The sequence below is a fragment of the Hakea prostrata genome, chromosome 11 (assembly GCF_041222555.1).
Source record: "Hakea prostrata isolate BN-2017 chromosome 11, UWA_Hpros_2, whole genome shotgun sequence".
NCBI lineage: Eukaryota > Viridiplantae > Streptophyta > Magnoliopsida > Proteales > Proteaceae > Hakea > Hakea prostrata.
Window position 1 is genome coordinate 7,372,111 of NC_142610.1, and position 17,664 is coordinate 7,389,774.

At 38.6% G+C, this 17,664-nt stretch overlaps 2 protein-coding genes across 2 annotated transcripts; one reads left to right on the plus strand and one right to left on the minus strand.

Annotated features, from left to right (window-relative positions):
* The first annotated feature begins 1,693 nt into the window (after positions 1-1,693).
* LOC148999850 (phytochrome-interacting ankyrin-repeat protein 1-like) lies at positions 1,694-13,725 on the plus strand. Its single transcript, XM_089139534.1, has 3 exons — positions 1,694-2,367; positions 12,189-12,360; positions 13,219-13,725. Exons 1-3 carry the CDS (start codon positions 2,242-2,244, stop codon positions 13,434-13,436), a joined length of 516 nt encoding a protein of 171 aa, XP_088995660.1. The 5' UTR covers positions 1,694-2,241; the 3' UTR covers positions 13,437-13,725.
* A 243-nt stretch (positions 13,726-13,968) lies between these two features.
* On the minus strand, positions 13,969-15,441 carry KUF1 (KAR-UP F-box 1). The gene is given in 2 exon segments (XM_089139100.1): positions 13,969-14,828; positions 14,830-15,441. Coding segments are annotated over 2 exon segments (1,242 nt in total). The 3' UTR covers positions 13,969-14,198.
* Between the last annotated feature and the right edge of the window lie 2,223 nt (positions 15,442-17,664).

A 17,664-nucleotide genomic window follows, 5' to 3' on the forward strand; every position in this document is an offset into this window, starting at 1 on the left:
ACAATTTGAGTCCATTAGAAAATAATACATACCCGTTTTGTTAAAAAAAAAAAAACATTTATTTATTTATTGGGAGGTAATTGCTCCTTCTAGAGTAGATAACTTATCATAAGATGTTGATAATTTTTCCTTTTTCTTCTGTTGAAGGCTTGCATCTGAATTTCATCCTATAGATTGTATCTTTCTCGAGTTCTCTATGTAAAAGAATAATTTCTTTTTGAGCAAAAAAAAAAAAAAAAAAGCTAAGAATCAAATGCAAAAACATCATTCAATAAATTTTAGGAGTTGTACACAGAACCCATAGTGTCTAATTATAATGATAAAAATTCTATCATCCAATCAATCAACAATAATCCATTAATTGGAAATCAAACTTCTATGGTTGCATCAAGAGTCTTTATCATCATAGCCGTATAATTTGATGAACATATGAAAAGAAGGTTTGAACTTTCCTTATTCGCCAAGGGCCACATGTTAGAATCTAAAAACGATGTAAGAAATCAAACTTCTATGTTTCTTCTTCTTCTTCTTTCTTTCTTTTTTTTTTTTTCTTTTTTTTTGAATTTTTGAATCTGAAGAGTTTATATATAAGGTGGGGGAATATTACTAATATAGGTGTAGCCGAATGGGTGCGAACCCAGAACTTCCCCGTGGGAAGTTGGGCTTTTAACCACTCTACTAATCCACCATTGGCGATGTAAGAAATACTTGCTTAAAATAAATATAGACTCCAAATTTGGCTCAATCACTAAGGGCCTGTTTGGTTACATGAATCCAGAGATTAAATCTCTGAATTCATGAATCTGAGAATTATACCCGTTTGGTTGTAAAAATTTCTAGATTCATGAAATCTAGAGATTCACCTTTTTACACTAAAAACGTGAATATGTAGATTTATGGGTAAGGGGTGAAATCTAGAGATTTCAAAAAAACTGTATATTTGCACATTTACAAAAATCATGTCAATCAAATAGTTTTTTAAGATGAATCCACAGATTTCATTCGACAACCAAACATCTAATTTTATAAATTATAATTCCATAGATTTGAAATCTCTAGATATTTGAAATCTCTAGACTCATGTAACCAAACAGGCCCTAAAAAAACCAACACTATCAAGTAGGAGTCAGATTTCGAATCGCCTCAGGGTTAGGAATGAAATCCCCCGCCTCAAATAACACTTTCAAGTGTGAGTCTTGTTTGGTTATTTGAATCCAGTGATTTAAAATCTTTGGATTCACAAATCAGAGATTTATATATATTTTTATTGTAAAACATTCCTTGAATCATAGCCTAAAAATGTGAATTAAGTTATTCTTGGGTATTGGGTGAAATCCATGAATTCCACTGTAAGTATAAAATACATGAAATTTGTGGATTCATGCAGAGTAATCTAACGAAACTCTATGAACATCTTGATTTGAGGCTGATCAAACAATTAATTTTTTAAACCACGGATCCATAGAAATTTCTTTTTTTGATATATTATTTTATTTCAAATCCCTTAATTCATGTAACCATCATAGTTCCCAAAAAAAAAGAAAATGTGGTTTTCCAATGGGTAGACAAAGCATCTGATGCCTACAAGCAGCAGTGGGCCTTGGCGTTAGGCCCACCGGTTGCTCTCCCTTGTGATGCGGGCGCTTGCTAGTTGCTTTGTCAAGTGTCAACTATAAATTGACGCTTGGCGAGCAAATTATTCCTTCGTGGCTTCTTCATTTGAGAGTTCTATCGAGATTTCTTGAGTTCTAGGGTTTTGTCTCTGTTCTTTATCCATGTTGCGGCCGGGTTTTGTTCAAGTTCCTTCTGATATTTCTCCGATATAAGTTCATTTACCTCCGATTTCTTTGTCTTTTAATAATTGTTTGTGCGATTGGTTTCTTCCATTGAAAGCTAGAGCTTCAATAATGATCATCTCCTTCCCTACTCGATTCTGGTTCGTAGCTGCTTTGATATCGATTTCTCTTAATCTTCGTGTTTTTGGCCCTGGTTTGAATCCTTTTGCACCATACGGCATGGCTTCCGCTTCTCGCTAATCGTTCGTGGAGGGGTGAATCTGCTGATAACATGTAAATCCGTCTATTTTGTTCATTGTTATCTTTATTCCACCAGAATTGGGATTTAGTCGGATTTAAATATATATTGGCGACTTTGAAGTTGATCTGAGAAATTCATTCGAGATTAGAAGTTTTGTCGGGAAGACTTCTTGTGTTCTTGTTCAAGTTAAATCTGGATTATATCATGCCACAACAGGTGGTTTCGCTTAGGCGAAGCAGACGCTCTATTAGGTCCAGGTCCTCTGTTGGGACGGATGATCGTGGGTGGACTATGCTCCACGTCGGTGCTCGGAAAGGTGATCTTAAGGAGGTCAGTTTCTCAATCGTAATAGTTTATTCCCAGATTTCATTGAAACATACATAGGGGCTACTCGTTTGGAAGGTCTGTTCTTGATAAGCTTATCAGATAGCCTATATTTTTGTGCCATGGGATGACGATATAGCCATTTGGCTGTTGGACAGCTAGCACATTAATTGATTTGCTGTGTCAGACACTCAGACTTCAAAGTGTAATTAAATCAATTGTTACGTATTTCTTATGTATCCTCTGCATGACTCACGGAATTTGGGCCTTATTTGCAGTGTGCAAAATTTTTGGCTTGCTATGACAAGCTTAGCAAGTCAGAATGTCTTTATAAGTTATGGGCTTACGTATAACACTTAGCACTGGGTGTAGTCCTATTGTTTTTCCTTTCAATAAGATTTTTCCATGGACTAATGGGTCAAGTGTCAATTAGCAGCTTTAATAAGACTCTGATTCTTTGACAAATAAGGTTGATCTTAGAAGCCATTCAATTCACTGCTGTGATTATTATTATATCTGTATTAATTTATTATTCGGTGCATTGGCTTGTCTTGGTGAAATTTTTTTTTTTGGGGGGGGGGGGGAACTTATGTTTGTTGATATTGATTTTAAAGGAACATGCAGCTGTTGATGGTGACTCAAACAACTTTAGACTATTTTAAGTTATGAGCATCCTTTTGGGCATTTTTCTCCTCATTGCTATCCCTTGGATGAGAGAGTTACTCCGTGTGGCCTGAAAAGCTAGCCAGTCCCATTGCATTGAGTTTGTGTTGCGAATATCATGTTCCATAGATTATTCTACACCCAATTCAACATGCTGCAAGCACCGATATCGGATAGTTAGGGGCATATTTTATTTAATTGGGGGAAGTTTGATAGCTTACCTTGATGTAGGGGCCTTATGTGCATTGAGGAGGAGCTGGATGGATCAGTGTAGGTTGGATCCTTGACCACAATGGGATCTGGACTTGATTTCACCAAAAACCCTAAATAGAACTCATCTCGGATGCTCCTTACCAAGGCTAACATTAATCAGGCAGTACCTAGATTTGTAAGACACTCGAAAGAGTAAGAGCACAGGCTGAAGCAGGTATCGATTAATTAGTCTGTCCTTGTATTCTTTCCTCAAGGGCTATAAATAGATTGCTAAGGAGCCTTGTAACTCATAATAGGAATAGGAAATAAAGTCCAGAAAGAAATTGTACTCAAAAACCTATTAGACCTAGGACACCTACAGAAGACATGACTTGGATACTTAAAACCATAAATAAAAACCGACGTGTAATTTATTGTAAAGATTACTTGGCCTTGACTTAAAGCTGGCAGAGTTTATGCCGCCCTGAACTGAAAATTGAATTTACTAATAAAACTCAGTATGGGAATTTCGTAATCAATTTTAGGTCCATTTACCTGCACCAACGATAAGGGAACACCCATCAAATGAATGCCTAATACGTAGTAAACCTACTTAGGCCTTTTCCTAGGAAAAAGAATCTAATTTGCTGTTGGATATGCATCATTAGAGCTATCTGATGAATTGTACATTTCTATTATTGGCTTCTTTTTGGATTTTTATGCATTGGTTGTTCATTCTGCTTAGGAAAATTTTTATTATGACTACCTTATCTTTCCATGGTTAACATCAATTTAATGCTTGAAAATTTTGTATTTGCTCCTCATTGGGCTCAAAACCAGTACTATTTGATTTTCTAATGCTAATTCCAATATCTGAAACAACATTTGAACACACATTTTGGTCTAAATCATAGGTGGACTTGAAACATGGATGTAGCCTCTAATGAACGGGTGCTAGTTAATCAAGATATTTTAACCCAAATGGGTATAAGAAAGGGTTTGTTGAATTCTTGGGTATGGCTATGGGCGTTTTTGTTATATGGGTTATTATGGGATGATTTTGCTAGTAAGGATAGATATTGCTTGATATATGATGACTTGGTTATCTCATCTGGGACGATTAGGTTCAGCTTCTAATAGATTAGGTTGGGTTTTATATGTGCTCAGAGTAGGGAGATTCAGGTAGACCTTTTTGAGTTTTGGAAATTGGTGTTTTTGGGTGTTAGAATAGGATGAAGATTGGAGAGAATGTAGCTAATGATGTAGGTGGGTGATCCCCCGGGTTTGGGGATGATCCATGGGTAAATTTGCTAGATATAGTAGGGTTTTGGAAGTACAGAAATACAAGAACCTTGCTGGTTTTTAGGGTTAGGAATATTGGAATGGCTTTAAGCTTGGAGGGAATATTGGTAATGACATGGGAATATGTTCCTCCAAGTTTTGTTGGATTTGAGTGGCTAGTTAATTTGAGTAAATGTAGTCTCTCGTTTTAGGGGTTTTAGGAAGTCCAAAAATTAATAAGAAAAGAGGTGATAGGAGAAGATAAGATGTAGTTTTGGGTTCTAGATGCCTAGGGTTAGCCTTGTTTTGATTTGTGAAAAAGCAGGAATGGTTTACTTGACTTAACAAAGAACCTTAGAATGCTTGGGCATAAATTCCCAATGGCTGAGAACACCATGCTAAATAAGAACAGTAAGGAGAACAAGAGACTAGGTAGCGGAACTGATGTTCTAAAATAATCAAGGGTCTTTTGTTTAAATCAATGATTGGCTGTTTATAGCCTTGCAACTAAACTCCTAGTTAAAATAGTACTTGACAACTAAAGAAAACAACTCAAACTTAATAGTTCAATCCTTACTAGGACTCCCCATCAATTTAATAAGGATTAATTATATAAAATGCATCAGCCTCAATAAGGACTAATTAAATAAAATATGTTAGCTGTAATAAGAACTCGTCAAATAATATCTATCAACCCTAATAAGGACTAGACAAGAAAAGGGTAAATATTGGGAATTTTCGTACTCAACTTATGTTTTCTTATTTTAGTTCCAATAAGTTGGCTGATCATGAAGGAAACCCATCAAAGAAGGCCCAATATTTATGTGACCCAACCCTAGGCCTACCCCAGAAAAAGAGCCTAATTTGGTGTTGCATTTGTATCAGTTATGCTTTAGTAATCAAAGTTTGTTGTTTCTTCTAAGGTGAACAAATATTATTGTAACTTATATTGATGTGAACCAGAATCAGAGCTGAAATAGGGCTTAGGGTGTTGAATTTGAATCCTTGTTTGTCAAGTTATTGAAGAGTCCTAGTTAGGTTAGGATCCCGAAGGAGTAAGGGATTCCCCTAGCTACTGACACATCTTGGAGTCACATATACTTTTATTTTTCAATTTGGATGATCCTAGGGTGAGTTATGATAGGACTGTTGTGTGAATGTTGAGTCTTTAGTCCACATATTTGATTTACTTTTTGAGTCTTAGTGTGAGTTCCTCCCCAAAGGCTATAAATATATCCCATTACTTGTAAAGAAATCAGATTATGATTGGTAAATACGACCTGAGATTTGAAGGAGCAAAGTTTAGGAATCATGTGTTCCCTAAGAGGGAGCTTCCGGCTGTTGTGTGAGATTTCTGCAGAATTTTGAAGCCCTTGAATCCCCTTGCATTGTTCCAGTGTAAGACACTCCCCAGCCCTGCCCCTTCCCTTTTATTTCCTCCCGTCCGCAGCCATCCGATCCCCAAACCCCAGAACCTGCAACTACAGCCCCCTCCCCCCAAACCCTGCAAAGCACCGCTACCCCCTCCCCCAGCCCTGGTTCTTCGCTCCCCAGGCCCTCTCTTCTCTCTTCTTCCTTGCGGCAGTTCAGCAATGTCCAGAATTCATAAAACCTGAATTCCACCTAGATCCTAACCCTTAGATCTCCCTAATCTTTATTCCATCCAATTAGGAACTAGACTCCCATCCCTTTACCCTCCCCTCGATCCCCAATTATGTCCTTCCTTTCCCCCCCAAGCCCTAGTAAAACCTAATTTTCATCTTCGTCATTCATACCTTCTCATCTTCCAAGCCTGACTCAGCCTGAATGAACCCTATCTTCTAACCCTAATTCATTCTAGGCCTCTAGAAACCATAATGATGACTATACCAAGCCCTACATTACTGTTGTATACCTTATATGATCGACTTACAAGGTTATTAAATCCCAGTTTACTGCTTGTTCACTTGATTATGATACTGAGGGTGAACCTTGGATGTAGGGCTTGCATCAATAACTAAACCCTAGATCCCTGCTTTATATCATATATGTGTTGTGGCTACACACTATTTGCTTGCTTTAATTTGGCTTATATATTTTTTTTCTTGCAAAAACCAGTTTGACACTAAATTGAGAATTAGAGTGATGCAAAGTCAACCAATTGGGGTCTTTCCTTCGGAATAATCTAGGATGGAATCATATATGTATTCAGCCTTTAATTCCATGGGTTTATCTATTAATTGGTCATTTGGTGGGCCTAAAATATGGGTAGAAATCATGGTTGTCAAAGCTTCCACCTAGGCACATCTTTGGATCAAGGCGAATTGTTATCGCCTTGTTGCCTTGCTTGGTGTCCATGTCAACTTGGTTTCCGTTGCCATTTGTCGTGTTGCCTCGCGTTGTAGCCTTGACAACCACAGTAGAAAGTAGGGGAAATGGATTCATTAGAATCTTTTTCCTTTATTGTTTTACTTGTCCAAGTTACTTTAGGCTACCTAACACGTTAAGGATCAGTGTAGACCTTTCCTTTTTAGTATAGGAGTCTATTTTGAAGTCAGTCTCTAGCTCTGAGTCATAGTTTGAGTTTGAAACTATTTCAGCCATTGTGGCTACAGGTTACTTTAGGCTACCTAACACATTAAGGATCGGTCTGGACCTATCCTTTTTAGTGTAGGATTCTACTTTGAAGTCAGTCGCTAATTCTAAGTCCTAGTTTGGGTTTGAAACTATTTCAGCCATTGTGGCTATAAATATAATGTAATTGATCATTTGAGACATAAGTTGAATTTCGAGTTTTGTTTATTGTTGTTGATGGGGTACAACAGCATTCAATGATGTTTGTGTTCTTTAACAAAAAAGCAAATCATTCAGCTATACAAAATAATCTTCTGTGGTTGAGAGGCTCATTTGTTTTTTCTTGGGGATTTGCAGCTGGATATTTTTTTGGGGGGTGGGGGTGGGGGAGGTGTGGAGGTATAGAAGTTCGAACCCAAGACCTCCTTGGACTTACTGCCTCTACCTATGAGGTTGTCACCATTGTGCTAGAAGTGCATCCACGGGATTCACAGCTAGAAGCTATTCTGAATTCCACCCTAGAATATTGTGAATTCAACCGTATAGCCCTCTAAAATGGAATATCTTTTCTAGTTAGGTTTGACAACAACATGATTCCTATTCCTATAGGAGCGTGTTTCTGACAAAGGAAGACCACATGTTGGGATTTTACCTACTGCATTTGTAGGAAACTATGGGGCAAGAGCAACGGGATCAGCTGTGCCGATACGGAGCATGAGGGGTGATCTACCCTTTCTAGTTTCAGATGGTTTTGTTCAATTGCTACTCCATGTTTAGTCTTGGTATTTTCGATTGCTGGTCCAGCATCTTAGTTGCAGGTTTGCTCTGATGTTCCACCATATAGTTTAGGTAGTTTGTTTGATGTTTCATGATCCATCTTCATTGATTTGCTGCTGTCTTCACTATCTTCTGTTTGTTGTTTGGCTGCTGTTTTTTCTTAGTTTGTTTTGCTGTGCTTTCCATTCTAGTTTCAATATTTTCATGTGCTGTTTCACTGTATTGATTTCAATAGATTTGTCCTCTGTTTCATGATCTCTCTCTGTTTGATTTTGCTGCCTCACCATTCACATCGTTAAGGTTTAATTGCTGTCTCATAATCTTACTTTGTTGATTTGTTTTGCTGTCTCTTGTCTCACTTCATTAGCTTGATTTACTGTTGCATCTCTTGTTTGATGTTCTTCATCTTATCTTTCTTCTTTTCTTTCCTCCTTTCTCTTTTTTTTAGAGTTTTTTATGTATGGATCCCCTTAATGCAATATATTACGTGTGGGTCCTAAGTAGACTAACACCGTTAGCCACCGTTAAGTATATTCAAATTTTAAACATATAAGGACTAAAATGCCCCTCAGGTTATTTAATACATTGTGTTAATATATGGTTTAAAAAAGAGATAATTGGTCATTAAGCATTAGTTATATGGTTCAAAAAAAATTTTAAAAAAATCATAATAACACAATGTAGGAAATAACATGAGGGGCATTTTGGTCCCTCTACGCTTGAAATTTGAATATATTTAATGGCGACTAACGGTGTTAGTTTGGTTAGACCCACACGTAATATATTACACTAAGGGGATCCAACATTAGTTTGAGGTCTACTAAGGGGACCCACACGTAAAAAACTCCTTTTTTATTAGAAATTTCAGGTTAGCAGTTTAGTTTGTTGTTTCTCTATATTAGACTAGGTAATTTGTTTTTTTCACCCTTCTAAGGTTTCTAGTAATGTGGGTTGCTGCTGATCCTGGTGAAGATATAGAGGATCATTGAGGGCATTAGAGGATTATTGTCATCCCAGGGGCAATTTTCAGTGGCTTTGAATATAAAGTTTTGTGTGGTTTATTGATTGGATGATCTAACATTTATTAGGTATTGGAAGAGCTTCAATACAAGTTCTAAGGCCTTTATAAATCATTTTTTTAGAAAGATATGCCACACATATTTGTTACTGTAGAATCTATTTTTATTGGTTACAAAATGTTGCATTTTGACCCAAAATGATTTTCAGTACTGATTTTTGAGAAATAGGTAAAGTGTTGAAAAAAAAACTATGCCTGACTTCTCCTAAAGTTTCACCCCTTTCCAACCACTATAATCTATGTTCTTGTATACCCTAAGGAACTACTCCGAAATCCTAAAACCATACTCTTTGAGTTGAGATCCTAGAAGACTAGGGCCTAGTTGATCCTATTCAATCGAGGATCCTTGAGGAAGTGTCAGGTGAAGATGTTGAGAGCAAGCCTTAGTCAGGCATGTTGTTCAGTTTCGAGGAAGATGCTTTTTGGTTCTACAATAGATATTGGAAGAAGTGTAGGATTTGGTAATATGGGAGTATCTACACATTAAAGCAAGAAACACAAGACAACTCTTAACTTCACAGAGACAAGAATAGATTGCTTGACACAGAGGGCCTTGTATTTGATGGTTTACGGAAAATGCAAGTGTTATGATTTAGTGAAGACCATAATCAGATTCTTCATCCAAATGCTACTCATGTTATGTTCTTAGAGTAAAACTTAGACATTACATGTAGGGGTAAATCCATGAGACGAGTTTGGGGGTTTTAGTGTTCTCTGTTTATGCTGAAACTTGGATTGAACCTATCTAGGGATACCTAGGAGATGCTTGCCAAGTTGGGTTAAGTTATGAAATATGGAAAATCTCGAATTTTCAAGTCTCAAATTTTGAATCTTGAAAAGAGAGTTGGAAACCAAGAACTTTTAAGATCAAGTGATTGGCTGTTACAATCTGCTTTAACTTTGATTGAAGGTTAATGGTAGTGTGGGGATTATGTTACTGTAGTTTGATGTGATTCTGATGGCTGGTTATGGATATGCAAGGTTTTTGATTTCTGGTTGGTGAAGGGAATCAAATAGAAATTAAAGTGGAAGAGAGAATAGGGATGGGGAATACTGGCTGCCAGTTAGGTGATGGGAGAAGCCTTGTCTTGATCTTTGGAGTAGCTGAAATGGCTTGTGTTGGTTGAAATCCACAACCAATGAAGGATCCTTGCTTGACTTCAGAAAGGACCCTAACTCATATCTTTTTTGGGTAGAAACAAAGTGCCTTAACTCAAAACACTTGTGAAGATTCTTTACCCTGGATGAGAACACTATTCTGATTGACGATAATTCTAAGCAGCAAAGCCGATAATTTTATTTGATAATCAAGCTGTCTTCTATTCTGTCGAATGATTGGGAAAAATTGGGGTGAAGGTGCACTATTTATAGCCTTACAACTGCCCTAATGAAAATAGGACTACGAGTACAACTAGGAAACAGCTTAAAAATAGATAAGGGCTGGCTCGCAAAACTGCTGCTTTCTCTGTCTGGTCAGGGCAGGCACCATCTGGGTAGCTTACGGAGCAACCTAAGGGGCTTTTTTGTTTTGGGAGCCCTCTTCCGATGGTATGGTAGTTGTTCCAACCATCAGGGATCTCTGAAGCCGTACCATTGCCCCCATCTACCACTACAGGTGAACCTTCATAGGAGTCACCAGTTCTGACCTCTGAATCCACATTCTATTATCGCTTTCCCCATGCCTGTATTTGCAGATTCTCCCATCAAGTGGTTGCGCATTACGATAGGAACTCCCAATTCTCTGGCAAATACAGCCCTTTTGATCATTTCTTCACATGTACGCGGGTTTTATAATGTAACCCTTACATGGACTTCCCATCATGGGCTGCTTCTTATAATTCAAATTGATAGACTACTGGCGTAACTGAAAATTATTAGGACTAGACTGTCTTATCATGGCTGGGCAGAATTGCCAAAATGTCCTTACCCCCCGAAATTATCTAATTAGCGGGGCAGCTCAAGCGCACTGTCATGCTGCTAGGCAGCAAGTGTAGGGTTTGTCTTGCACCTTGACCTTCCACATAGTGTAGCTCCTGCGACCAACTTCACATGCACAATTTGCCCATGTTAGATAAATTGTTATTTTGTCAGCTCGTGGCGTACTTGTGTAACTGTTAGTCTTTCATTGTTCTGTTTATCAAAAAAAATTCTTTCATTTTTCTGACTCACCACTTGGATATGTAAGTCATATTCGAGGGAGCTCTTATGTGAATCTCTGTTGAGTAATATTCCAGATCCTCTCCTGCAACTGTTTTTCTTTCGCCTTTTAGTTTCCACTTTTCATTTTTGGAGACCCCAATTCCTATGGGCCGTGCTACAGCTCAAATTTGGCGTCAGAATTCATTCAAATTCAACCCACAGCACCTCCATGACTTAAATCCTAAACTAACCCTAGCAACCTTAAGGTCTGTAACTGAAGTTTGTCTACATTATTTCAGTCAAAATCATTCCATCTTTGGGGAGCAGACACCCACAATTCTTTTCCTTTGACTTGCAACAACTCCAAACCCCCTAAGAAAACACACTCTCTCACATGAACTATAGGTGACCCCATTTGAGATCATTTGTCTTCTCGAAACAAAAAATGTGGTGTATTGTTAATTTTGGCAACCTATCAGCAAAACTTTGGCCGCTTTCCCAGGCTACCAAGCAGGATCTAAAGAATGAGAGTGAGAAGCAGGGAGCGAGCCATGGCCCAACAAGAGCCGTCAAGCATAATGGATATTAATAGACTGGGGTGGGGACCGAAAGAAGACGAAGGAGATAAACACAAGTGATGGCGAAAGAGAACCAACCAAAAGGCTACAAACCGCCCCGCCCCCCCAAAACCCATAAAAAACAAATCCCCCCCCCCTTTTTTTTTGGGGGGGGGGGGGACCTGCTTTTAATGAATAATAGGTGGCACAATAATTCAATTATTTGGGTTGGAGACCAATGTGTTCAGCCAGAAAACCATGTTGGACCAAAGTATCTCAGCAAATTGTTGCACTTTTTGGGGGGGGGTGGGGGGGGGGGGGGGGGTGGGAAGCAAACAACTCATCCTAAGAATTTTTGTCTATCCTAAATTACAGAGAGTGGGAAGGGGTAGAGCGAGGAGAAGCCAATAATCTGCCTTTTGGCACGACATGCAATTCAGGAGAATTGATCCCTTGACCTCCCTCTTCTTCTTTTCCTTTGTGGGTCTTTTTTGGGGGGTGTAGCAAGCCACCAACTGAGCTATTGATTGTTTGTAACGATTGTCTTATGATTGGCTGGTGTCTAAAAGCATGTCTTCCGTTTGTAGGTGAAGCGACTTCTGGATGAAGGAATGGATGTTAATGTTGCTGCATGTGGCCCAAAGTCACAGGGGGTGACCCCTCTCCACCTTGCTGCAAATGGTGGCCACGTCGAAGTCATGGATGAGTTGCTTGAGCGTGGAGCAAACATAGATGCAAGAACCAAGGGCGCATGTGGCTGTAAGTTTTCACAAATATGGTAGTTCTATCTCCTAATAGGCATCTCTTATCCAATGGTTGTTTTGTGGTTTAAACCACAGCTTACAACAGCAAAAAACTTATCAAGAAGTCGGATAATTGGTGCCGAGTTTTGGACCTATGATGGAGACAGACCAGTTTGATCTGATTTTTTGAATCACATGTTGTCTGTGTAGACACATGGATGACATGCATATATAATTCCCATATGGCTGACCCTGTTAAGGGGCCAAACGTGGTCCCTGTGTTGTGGGGCATGTACTGTCCTACCGAACTCTAATACCTTTTCCTATAAAGATCAGTGATTAGACGGTTCATGTCTTCCTGCCTGCTGATTATACTAGTCATGTTTTGAGCTTTATCTTCCATGTGGTAACACTGATTCATAATGGGTATCTGTGTCTACCAATCTTTTCATTGGAAGAATAGTTTTTTATTACAATTTTATCCTCAATTCCATCCAATTCCTTGAACCATGTAATTTGCTTGCCTCCACCATCCACATTGAACCACAAATTCCAAGTTCCAACAAAAGGTAGGTATGCATTTACTGGAGATTGAATAATGTTGTGACATGAAATTTATGATTTGACCTTTGAGGCTCATCCATGTGGGGTTGATATTATGATTGTTGTCTACTACAGTTGGCTAATGATAGTGGCATGTTGTGAAGCTTTATATTTTGGACTCTTTGAGGATAAGATTCTTCCCCTAAGTTCATTTTGGTTATAGGAGGAACAGTGTTGAAACTGCTCTTTCCTTTGTTATCCGGAAGTGTTTCCTTTCTCATTGTGCATTCTTATCAATAATAATTCTCTTTCATTCTCTCTTGGAAACCAGGGACGCCTCTACACAATGCTGCCAAGGAGCGAAAAAGGGAAGCAATCAAATTCTTAGTCGAGAATGGAGCATTTCTGCCACCCGACATTGATGACACCAGGTTTAATCCCCCTCTCCATTACTGCCCCGGTCTCGAATGGGCATATGAAGAACTCAAAAGGATTCAGGAAGAGAATCTCTCATCTACCAGCGAGATCACTGACAGTTCTGAAAGCTAAACTGCTAAAAACCCTTCGTTGCCAGCCATCATGTCTTCAATTCTCTTCAACTGTAGAAAAGTTTCTTCCTTCTGGGTTGTGTTCACTTCATCTTTTTTGCTTTGTTGCAGTGTCTCTGGTCTTTAGCCGTATAGCTATAGTATAAGCTTCTGTAGGAACTGCCGTTTTATTAATGAACTCTTTGTTATCTGTTTCTGATTTCTACAGTTTATTGTCTCCTATTGCCCGTCTCTCTCTATAAAATATACATATGTTCACACAAGCATTTTTGTCTACTACACGGCAATGAGGGACCCTCACAATGGATCTCCTCGGGAGTTCATCCAGATTCGAAACAATCGTGTCGCCTACAGCTTTTTTAAGCATGGCCCATAAAAATATTAATATTCGTTCAGTGAGTTGGAATTATCAATGCTTTCTGGCATTTTCTGATGTTATTGAGAACACACACCGACACGCAATCAGTTCTTTCTGGGAACGAATAATTTCAACAAACTGCTTTCAGACATTAAAAATTTGGAAAGAATCACTGAAAAGAGCTCTTTTGTCACTTAGCAATCACCACCACATACAGTTAATAATTTAATCACATCTCCATTACTAAATTTGAAACATGACTACATGAGTCTTTCTTCTTTGTTCATTGAAAGCTAAAAATCTTTGAATAAGATAACGAGAAAACCCACCCAGAAACAACAAAAAGAAAAAGAAAAAGAAAAAAGAAAATTTTCATTTTTCATGGCTGATGGAGTAAATTCATTGTTAGCATGCTTGCTCCACCTCCGGCCAACTTGTTCTTGGCAATATGTGAACGGAAAGTGTATGCAGCAGCGGCGGTGTCTCCAAAGTCCAGATTCTTGGTGGTGGGAACAACAAATCCACTATAACAATACCAAAACCACTTGAATTCACAGCACAGATCTTGCCACTCGCAGCAGTAATCTGGGCAGCTCCTCTGAGTTGGGTAGATTGAATCACGCTCTCCCAAGAATCTCTTTCTGGGTTATACTTCTTCAACAGCCCTTTATCTTCATCAACAACATATATCACTTCCTCTTCCATCGCCGTCGCCGGCCCATTCCATCCCAAAACCATTCCTTCCGGCATCTCTTCCCACCGGTCATTCTCAACATCATAGATAGCTCCTTCTTTAGGAGCATTCCCCTTGAGATTCACCATACAGAGTTTCCTTCTCCACCCAACTGCTTCCACAGCATCTCTACAGAACCTTCCATCTTTCAAGGACGCAAGTTTCTCCCAAACCCACTCTCTGTTTCTCAAGTTGCACCGTTCTGCAGATCTCGCGACTTCTGGGTTATAATGAGAACCCACACCGCTGACCATAAAGAGTGTGCCGTCGGTGGATCCGGCGGCGCACCACCGCCGTGGGGCTGGAGAATGGTGGGCCGATGAACCACTGATTGGATTCTGGGTCGAAGATTTGAGGGTGACAGAGTGCCGGGAGAAGGTTGGGGTTTGTGGCAGCCAAGAGGACTAAATGGTTGTTGGAAACAGAAACTGATTGGATTGGGAGGTTGCGAGATAGGAAGGATGGGTGGCGGAGAAGGAGAGGACCATGGTGGGGATCTAATGGAGGAGGAGGAAGTCGACTCCATTTTGAAGAAATGGGATCAAATGACAAAAACTCAATAGGGTTGGATTGAAACTGATGAGTTTCGCTTCGACCCAAGAAGGTTCTAGTTGTTCCGCCGCCGCCTACGGCGGCGCTGGAGGAGGAAGAGGAATGGAAGAGGGTGTAAAGAGAAAGGAAAGGAGGGAAAATGGGAGAGTAGATGAGGCGGCGCCATGAGTGGCTGACGGAGTAAAGAAGAGAAGGTGGTACAAGCGAGAGGCAAAGCTGAGCAAGGTGGTCAGGCAACCCTGGTACTAGAGCCTGGTGCTCCTCAAGTGTTTGTTTTCGCCGTTTTTTAGCTGAGCCACCACCGCCGGCGGTGGTAATGGTGGTGGAACATGTGGTTGTGGTGGCGGCGGCGGCGTTGGCCATATAGAAAGCAAAGGAAAGGTTTGTCTGGTGGGGGATTGCTTCACTTTTAAAGCAAAAACATACAGAAGCCTTTTAAGAGGTAGGGCCCACTAAGAGCTTTCTCTCACTTGGACCTCTTAACTCCTTTTCTTATTGGAAAAAAGATCTCATTTGTTGATAAGCAAAGCAAAATAAGCCTCAGATTTCAGAAGATTTACAAACGTGACATGGTCAACCTTCAAAATGTTTGACTGTTAATTTCACAAGGACGATTTTACCCTCAAGCCTCAAAAGGAACATTTTTGGGAAATTATTTTATTTAAAAATTTATTTATATATTATTGTATAGCATGAAGAAATATGTACACATATTTATAATTCTTTTTTGGGTAACGAAAATTTTTAATATTTAAACCTATAAAGCATAGTCATGGTCTAGGTATCGTATCATATCGCTCGTGTTAAAAAATATTAACAAGTGTATATCTAATATTGTCAGTGTTTATACCCAATTCATTTTTTTTGTCGATGTTATCTCTCCAGATGTTGTGCACTAAAACCATGATTTGACGACACATTATTTCGTTTTTTCCTGAAGTATTATGTTTTATTCAAACAATTGACTATTATGCTTCATTTATAAATTGAAATTATTTGATTGGCTTATGTACACCACAACTCTCACTTCATGAATTTGTTTATAGAAAGGGAAGAAAATCCTTAAGAATTGAGAGGCTATTTTAGTAATTCTGAAATCAAATCAATTGGACTATATGTGGTAAAGACCAGAAATTCAAAGCAGTTACAGGTGGCATGCTGGGGAGTCACAAGAGTCACTTTAGGGGCAAATCTGTAAATATCTTCAGTACCTTTTTCATGTACTTCCCCTCAAGTTAAGGAAAGTTGAAAGGGAAAAGAAAAGGAAAAGATGTATGGACAGAAACTCAGATGGCAACAAGGTTTTCATCTTTAACCATGGTATGCCCAAAAAAATTAAAAAAAAAAAAACTTATTTTAGTATCGGCCGGTATCGTATCGTTTCTACTGTACGTTCGATTGTATCGGGCTTTGTACATTACCGGTCCTAATATCATGTCGATATGACTTCAATTGCACGGTAATAAGAAGAATTGCAAGGTTAGAAAATCCATTTTGAAGTAAATTCAAGTTGATCGATACATATTTCGATAACATAATAACTCAGTCTTATTCCAACTAAATGAAATTGTATCTTTGCCGATGAAAGTTGACGCCAACATGAATAAAAAAATCCACGTGGACGATAGTGGTTGATTCCCCACACTTCACTCCTAAGAAAACCAAATGAGAAAAGGTCAGAAAATTAGAGATTTGATGAGAAAGCAATGGCCCTAAGAGCCAAAGAGGAGTCAAGTAGCCTTTTATCAGTTTCCAAACAAAAAAGATTCCAGAGGAGATTGTTTTGTCAAGAACAGAAATATTTCACGGCAGTTTGATCAAATTTAGGGCCAGGGGTGGTGAGAGTAGGTGATGGTCTTTTGCCGTATTATCTCGTTCTCTTCTCTTGTTCTTTTCTTATATTCCCACCTTTTCCTTCTACCCAAAGATGCATAAAGTGTGAAGAACCCTAAGATGGTCCACCCACTCTTTTAGGGTTCACAAAACAAAACCCTAAAAAGTTTTGAGGTCTTCTCCCTTTTAAGTCACTCTTGTGATGTTCTTTTCATATGTTTTTGATAAATTTTTTTATTTTGGAAGATTAGTTTGTATATAATCTATTTTATACATGTTTTTGTATTAAAAGATTATTATTCTACCCAAAAAGTATTTAAGAATTATTTTTATTTTGAAATAAGAGAGCAACATCCTTATGAGTAAGGGTGGAGCCATAGAGGTGGGGTGGTCTGAGAGACCTTCACCATCAGGACCATTGTATCAAGTTTCTGATCCCCTGAACGAACGTATCTTTCATGTTTTGCACAAGTAATTCTTTTAGACCCATTTTCTCACCGGTTCTTTTGTAAGTAATAAAAGAACAAACGGTTTTGACAAACGCTACTGCCCATTCTTCTATTCTTCGAGAATATTCTCAGTCGCATCATTCATCTTTATGTCATGGTTCACACTCCTGGAACATATCAGTCGATATTGATTGAATTGGATCAATATTGGCAAAATAGGATTAATAGGTTGAGATTGATCTGATACATGTATAAGAAATAAGGACCGTAAATTATACCGAATATATCTATTTATATTTATTGG

Excerpts from the sequence above, each read along its gene's own strand:
- LOC148999850 (XM_089139534.1), top strand. The coding sequence starts at position 2,242 with ATGCCACAACAGGTGGTTTCGCTTAGGCGAAGCAGACGCTCTATTAGG. Across the intron at positions 2,368-12,188 it reads GGAAAGGTGATCTTAAGGAG|GTGAAGCGACTTCTGGATGA; the intron begins GTCAGTTTCTCA and ends TTCCGTTTGTAG. Across the intron at positions 12,361-13,218 it reads AACCAAGGGCGCATGTGGCT|GGACGCCTCTACACAATGCT; the intron begins GTAAGTTTTCAC and ends CTTGGAAACCAG.